Source organism: Parasteatoda tepidariorum, unplaced genomic scaffold (genome assembly GCF_043381705.1).
Source record: "Parasteatoda tepidariorum isolate YZ-2023 unplaced genomic scaffold, CAS_Ptep_4.0 HiC_scaffold_732, whole genome shotgun sequence".
NCBI classification, from domain to species: domain Eukaryota; kingdom Metazoa; phylum Arthropoda; class Arachnida; order Araneae; family Theridiidae; genus Parasteatoda; species Parasteatoda tepidariorum.
Window position 1 is genome coordinate 16,169 of NW_027261895.1, and position 7,969 is coordinate 24,137.

Here is a 7,969-nt window from a genome sequence, read left to right on the forward strand (position 1 = left end):
TTAACTTTTGGATTTAAATTTTGATTTAGACGTAACATCCATCGGTGGGTCGTCGAAAACCGATTCGTCATCCGATGGATGTAGTGTTATTTCTGTGTCCATCTTCTGCAAGATATCTGAAGTGGACTTTTTAGCGATTTGTATGAATTTTGGGTCTTTATTCTTTTTAGGAATACCTGGTTTTAGGCTAGGTGGCAACTTTATATTCGGACGCTGCTTTAAAGCAGGACGAGGCTTTTCTGGGGATGTCATTCGAGATGTTTTTGGAGGTGGAGATTTGGATACAGATCTGTGAGAGGTAGATGGTCCGGTAAAATTAAATTTTGGATTTTGTTTTGTTTGTTGTGGGGTAGATGATATTGAGGAATCTGTCTGCGTACTTACTGTGCGATATGAAGTTTTAGCTGCTGCTGAATAGGACACACCCGGACGGGGAGTGCGGGCCGTAACTATTCTGCGAGCTTCGTTGAATGTTAAGTTTTGTAATACTTTAATTGACTGAATTTCCTTTTCTTGTGACCATTTTGGACAACTTCTGGCGTAAGCTGCGTGATCACCCTTGCAGTTGACACAAAGAGGTGGCAGCTCGCAAGAAGTGTCTTCATGCTCTGTACTAGAGCAATGGGCACACACCGGTCGACCTCGGCAAGATGTTTTCGAATGCCCAAACCTTTGACATTGGTAACAACGTAAAGGATTTGGGATATAAGGCCGAACCGGGCAGTTAATCCAAGCCATTTTAATTTCAGTCGGTAATTTAGCAGACGCAAAAGTGAGGATAAGGTGCTTCGTAGGGATGAGTTTACCATCCCTGCGAATCTTAATCCTTCTAACAGATGTAACGTTTTGAGATTGAAGGTTATCTAATATCATGTCTTCTGTGTCATTTATAAATTCTGTTTCTGATATGACGCCACGAGAGGTGTTTAAAGATCTATGAGGTGTTACTGTTATATTAAATGAACACATGGTGGTGCATGTTGACAGAATAGTTGCCTGTTTTGCAGAGGAGACTTCAACTAAGAGGTCACCAGAGCGTAGCTTTTTTACTGAGGCAACTTCTCCCAGAATGGAAAGAAGAGCCTTATGTATCAGAAATGGAGATACGTGGGTAAATGAGGTATTAGGTACGTTTGGGTTTGTCAGATTCATCAAAAAGTAACGAGCGTATTCACATGGTGCTAAGAATGTTCCGCTGTTTTTGCATTGGTGTGCGGAACTCAACACCGTACTATCTTCAGCCATAGAAAATAAAAACAGTTCTACTACCAGCGGCATCACCCACCACGGAGTCCTACTAAGGGGATGCAAGTAACAAAAATTCGTTACCTGACACCGATGCTAACCAATAGCTATACGTCCGCGAGTCACCCCTGAAGCAGCCTCCACCCTTAACGAGATGCCTAGTAAGTGACCCCGGACTTGACCCTAGTCAACAGTTGACGGTCGTGACTAGCCGGTTGATGCATACAGGCCAATATGCACCTCCCGTTTACCTGAAGCACGGGCCAAAGCAGTGTATTGGGGTACCAAGATGCCCCTCAACTGTTAGGATCCCCTTTTCCAGGGACACGGGTCTCCACGCACGGCAAACACGCGGGTGGTCTCTTTCCATCTGGGTTCGATACAGCAGGGTGGTAATCGAACACAAACAAAAAGCCTTTACCAGTAAATTCGGCAACCACGACAAGGGGGAAGAGAAAGGAGGAGAAAAGGGAGAGGCAACGGAAGGGAGGATAGATCACTAGGGTACCCCGGGGCGTGACTCCCTGTATTTACCTAAAGAAGGTAAACCCCCTCAGGGGTGATAACTTGTGAGATAAACAGTCCCAGGCCAAATTATTACATGCACTATAGGATTCTATGTGAAATCTTAATCACCAGGTGATATTCAGGGGTCTGTCCAGGCCGAATTTACAATCGTTTAGCGGTATGGTACCTTCACAAATTCAACTTTTGGAAAAATGGTAGCTTCACAAAATACTTTTTCTTAAAATTTTATTTGTGTATCCCTTAAGAAACGATAAATCCATATTTTTGTGTTGATTTTTTAATATCATTTTTCACAAAATAGGTACCTCTCAGAAAAACCTAGACAGACCCCTGATATTATACAGCTTTATTCTTATTACATGGCTAAAATCGGTTTGCTCTTGTTTATGTTCCTGTATTAATTTGTTACATTGGACGATATATAATGTAGATTCAAAGATTGAATAAATTATACCATATATTATATAAATATAGAATATTTATTATCATGTATTGCATTAGTATATTATAATAATTGGACCAAATTATTAGACACACTTTAGTGTTTTAATAATTGCTAGTTTTGCACGAGTATATAAGCAATACTTGTATATTTAAACATACATGAGTTTCGACATAATGAGTTTTTATTCAGTAGATTTTTTTTGTGCTTATTTGTATTTATTTTGATTGTGTTGCATTGTAATGTTAACTAATTGATACACAGACATAAACAATTGCAAACCGGTTGAAGCTGCGTAAAAACAATAAGGCTGTATAGTATCACCTGATAGTTGAATTTTATAGTGTGTCTAATAATTAGGCCAGGGACTGTAGAATTACGATGTATATAGAGATGAGATTTGTCATAATCATGAATTTTAATTATAACAAATTATTTTATTTCAGCATTTAAGAAGAAGCATTTCTCCATGTTGAACAAGATACTCTTGAGCCAACAGAACGGGGAGGAGATGTTGGAGGATCTCAAAAGATCCACCGGTGCTCCTTCAAGAGAGCCAATGCCGGAGGGGGAGCACCTCAGCTACCCTTAAAAGCTGAAGTCCAGCAGCTGGAGCAGTGGCTTTTGCATAAAGCAAATAGATGTTCACTTGTAAGTAATCAATTTACCTTACACTCTCACTTGTAATTATTAGAGATATTTTGCATTGAGTTTGTCGTTATTTTCTACTGACTTAATTTGCGAATTGAAATCCATGTTTTTTTTTTTTTTTTTAAATATTTGTTGATTTTATTAAAGCTGAAAATTAACATCATGGTAGCAAATGCTTCAATGGATGACTTTTGCAGATTTTTTCTTTTCAGATTTATGGAGAAAGGGAACAACTGAACTATTACTGAAACATTAAAAGGAAACAATATTTTTTTTAGCCTACTGGGTGAAAGATATGGGCAGGGTTGCCACAGGCGACTAAAATACAATTTTTTGCAACTATTTTCAGCATGAGGCGACTATGGCAACTTTTTTTTGTCCGAAAAGGCTAAAAAAGCAACTATTTTCAAGAAAAGGAGACTTTTCTGTACTCCTAGTAATGTTTTTTAGCATAAATTGGGTTGAAAACTTGCGACACTCGCGAAATCCTCTGAACACACTGAATTTCTTTTCTTAAAAAATAAAAATAATAAATTTACAAAAATTAAATAAATAATTAAAAAAAAAATTTTTAGATTGCTAATTTAAGTCATCATTTTTTAATGCGTTCAATTTGAACAGATTCTGTCGTAAGACTATTTTGTTTCTCGATCATCTTTTCAACGGTTTTAGCTACCAAATTCTGCACGATTTTAAAAAATCCAATTTTTAATACTATATTACGATGCATGAATTTTGAATTTGAGTAAACACTTTTCACAATATATATATATATAGTATATATATTTGCTAAATCAATTATTCATCAACGGAAAAAGTTGTTTTGTTGCTTATCCTCTAATTGTCTGACGAGGTCAGACAAGATCCAGTAAGTTGTTGACCCTCAAAAAGTCGATTACAAGAAGTGGAGAAGCATATAAGTCCTCCTTGGAAAGGCCCAAGCAGTCGAGGATATGTTCTGCTGAGGCCTGCTGGGCTTCACATTTAGAGCAGACTGCATAATTCTTTCTTCCTTTAAAGTACGAGAGACTGTTCGTGTGTCCGCTTGCCAGTCTGGAAATAGCTGTTTGAGATGCTCTATCACCTACATGAACAAGTGAAGAGCCCGGTTCCTTGGCCGCATACCAATGATGGAAAAAGTTCTTAGAATAAGTGTGTTTTTTTTAATGAAAAAGTATTTTTTGAATGAATTCTAGTAATTAAAAGTATTTAATTTTCTGCAAATATACAAATTCTTTTTAATATAAAAATTTAGTGCTAGAACACTAACTTTTACATAAAAATTATCATATTTGCCACCAACTTGACTAAATGGATCATGGTATATGACGATTAAGTCATTTAATAAAATTTTAGTCTTATTTTTGTTCTTATTTAGGCAATTATTTTTATAGTTTTCGGCAACTATTTTCATGCTCTGGGCTACTAAAAGCAACTATTTTGTTCATTTTTATTCTGTGGCAACCCTGCATGGGATAATTTCATATATTTTTGATTTTCTTCCGAATTGAAATTTTGAATTTGTAAAGGGGTGCGTGTTGAAATTTCCAAAAGCTAATCTAATTTTTTACAGCAAACATTTTGTGTGCCTTACTACTGCCTAAATTTTGCTTTGTATATTTTATAGTCTTATCTATAGAAAGAGCTCACCTCACTCTCCGTCTGCAGCAGTGACTGTTATGAGATTTAACTATTTCTTCCATATCAGCAGTTGGCCTTAAACTTTGTGGCGAGAGGAATTCTTTCTATAGACTAACTATAGTTTATTTAAATATTGCAATAATATTTTGTATTAACTTTTTCGTCCAATTTTTTTTCAGATAAATTATTTGGTCCTTGTAGTAGGGAGGAACATTGAAAAAGCTACGCGGAACATAATGGGGCAAATCTTTTCAAAAGATGTTGCCCCATCTTTCAATTGGGCTGGACGAGGAAACAAGATGGCCTTTTCCACCCTCGCGGTTAAGGATGATGTTGTTAGTAAGTTGCACTTATATTGTTTGTTAACTCAATATTATAGCTTTAAAAGTGGTCTTAGGGAGGATAGAGTTTTGTTTTTAATTTAGTCTGTAAAAGTTGGACTTTTGATAATTCATTTAATCTAGATAGACAAACGATTTTGATAAACCACCTCAATTTATGGAGACTTACGTTTATCTCTTTAATTCTAATATTATTTTTTGTATAAATTCTAATTGTTTTAAACCGTCTTGTTCCAGTTCTCTGCTATTAAAAATAATATTTACCCTCAAGATATATTTTCAAATGTCATGGGGTATATATGAGTGTGCGCATGTGTATATAGCAGTTTTAATGATACAAGTATAAAACCTTAAGTGTGTTGTTCTCTAACTACAACAAATTTAAATACCACAAACTGTATATTAATTACGACAAAGAATGCTAAAACATTCTATAATTTTGCTATTGCTGAAGAAATATTAAGATTTCACATTTTCAAGACAAGTGAAAATCCTTTAATAATAAAAAATAACGCAACCCAATCAATAGCTGTGATAAATCTATTGGTAGAGACTTTGTTCAATTCTGGATCAGACATTGAGAATACACAGTTTTTTTTTTTAATTATGTAAATTTATGAAACGATCTATTGTTAGTCAAAATATTCTACAGGTGGTGTCTAGCAAAAATTAATAAAAATTTTATTGCTGCAAAATTATATTGGTTTTGAAACTGCATTAAAAATAGTGCTTAAGCATTATTTATGTTTTAAAATATATTTTGAAAAATTTAAAGAATGTTATAAAAAGTAGATATTCCCATATGTCTGTGTATTGGAGAGGAATGTAGGCTCCAGACAAGTGATGGTATTCCTACCAAATGACCTATTATAATGTTGTGATTGTGAAGTGGCAGTCGGATACACATTAGTCAAATTTTAATAAAGTAATATTTTAATGGCATAATTTAAGGAAAAATTATTAAAAAAATAAATTACTTATATTATTAATTACAGTGTATCATTCCAATCAAATTCATATTAAATGTATGGTTGGTTTTATTTTATTATATTTCAAAATTTTTGCTTTTCATGTTCTACAATTATAAATTTTGCTTCCAGATGCTGCTCTGCATCATAGTTCGAAGGAGCAGGTCAACACCGTCAGCAGGGTGGAGGAGGCCATTAAAATGTGGCTGAAGGCAGCGAAATGCCGACTAAAAAATTCATCCGTTTAAAAAAATAAATTTTATTTATTTATTTTTATTCTGTATAAAAAAATAAATTTCCGTATTAAAAAAGTATTTTGATCTGCATAAAAAAATTAGTTTTTTATTAAAAAATGATTGAGTGTTCCCTTTTTTTACTAATTCTGAAACTTTGTTTTGAAATTAAGTTAATCTTATTCTAATGGTATGTCTAATTATTAGTTTATATTTTAGAACATTAGTATTTAGTAAATCTTACACTGAAAATCTTAAATCTATCACTGACTAAAGACTTCAATGAAAAAAAATTATTATAGTATATGAAAGCTGAACAAGGGTGAATGGTGGTATATTCTTTTCTACAGAATCTAGTCCTAATTCCATTAAGAACTATATCGAAGAGAATGCATTCTATTAGTTGAATATTAAATTATTCCACTCCAAAAAATTAGAATTGATGCAATGAAAATAAAGAATCTTGTAAAGAAATCAACGTTTGCTAGTTAACTATGCAATGACAGAGAGAAAAAAAAAGACTTTAATTCTCTGATGTTTCTTGGATATAAAATTGATCGAAATGTAGAAACTGAAAGCATTAGGCATGATTTGTGTTAGCGGCAGTAAGTTAAATATATATAATGTGATTTGTAACGGAAGAATACATAGGCATACATACAGTAATGAAATGGTCATACAAAGAAAACGTTATAAATTTGGGTGAAATAGCGCTAAATATACGTTAAGAATCGGTTACAATATTCCCTATAATAAAAAGCATTAAAAATGCGTAAATATTCATAGTAAGGAAAACTAAATTTATATAGCGAATGGTTGTAGTTAAATAATTATATAACGGAATATTGTAACGTAAATAGTAATTTACCTTAAAAATCGGTTACGAAATTCCCTATAATAAAAATAAGCGTTAAAAATACGTGAATATTCGGGTAAAAAAAACGAAATATATATAATCGATAATAAACGATAATATTTTGGTTAAAATAACGTAAAAAATACGTTAAAAAAGAAATCTGCTTGGTTAAAATAACGTGAAAAATTGGTTACGAAATTCACCTTAGTCGAAATCGGGGGAAAAATGGTCATTTTTAAGTTAAAAACAACTCAAATATAAACGCTTTTTTACCTAATTCGAGACTACCACTCGAAACGGAAATAAAACGTTTTGAATAAACGTTTTTTTGCTCTAAACCTCGTGGCACGTTATTTTCACGTAATTAATACTGATCTCTGCTGCATGGGAAGATTTGGAAAAGGAATTAACCTTCCGTCGAAAATTATAAAGAGAACATATTATTGTGTAAGAATAAATTAAATCGAGCTAAAGCAAAACTAACCTCTACACAATTGGTATCTAATAACGCCTCATCCATAAACATTAATAACGAACGATTAAATTGCCACACTTAATAATTGAACAATTTGATAGTGATATAATTAAATGGCCTGAATTTTGGGCAAGATGTATGATTTCCATTCATGAAAATAATCCATTGTCAAAGTAGAAAAACTTTGTTATTTAAAATCGTATTTGACCAAAGATGGCAAAAAAGCGATCGCTGGTTTATTGACTACAGATGAAAATTATGACTCAGCAATTAAAATATTAGAAGAAAGGTTCGGGCGTAAGGATTTGATTATAGACAGACATATTTCTACGCTGTTTAATATGGCAACATGTCGTAATTCGAGCGATGTGAATTCGGTGAGGAATATTTATGATGTTTGTGATTTAGAAATTAATTCTTTGAAAACCCTTGGTATTGAACCTGATAGTTATGGAACACTTTCGTTTCCGATTTTGATAAAGGCACTTCCGAATGATATTATTTTATTATTTACTCGAAATCATTTTCTTTTATTGAAGCGATTTCACTTTCCATCAATGCGCCAGGGGGTTTGTTCCGAAACGGGGAG

At 33.3% G+C, this 7,969-nt stretch overlaps 1 protein-coding gene across 1 annotated transcript; it reads right to left on the bottom strand.

Moving 5' to 3' along the window:
* Positions 1-1,245, bottom strand: LOC122271964 (uncharacterized). The gene has a single exon (XM_043054799.1). It carries the CDS (start codon positions 1,243-1,245, stop codon positions 1-3), a length of 1,245 nt encoding a protein of 414 aa, XP_042910733.1.
* Positions 1,246-7,969: the final 6,724 nt, after the last annotated feature.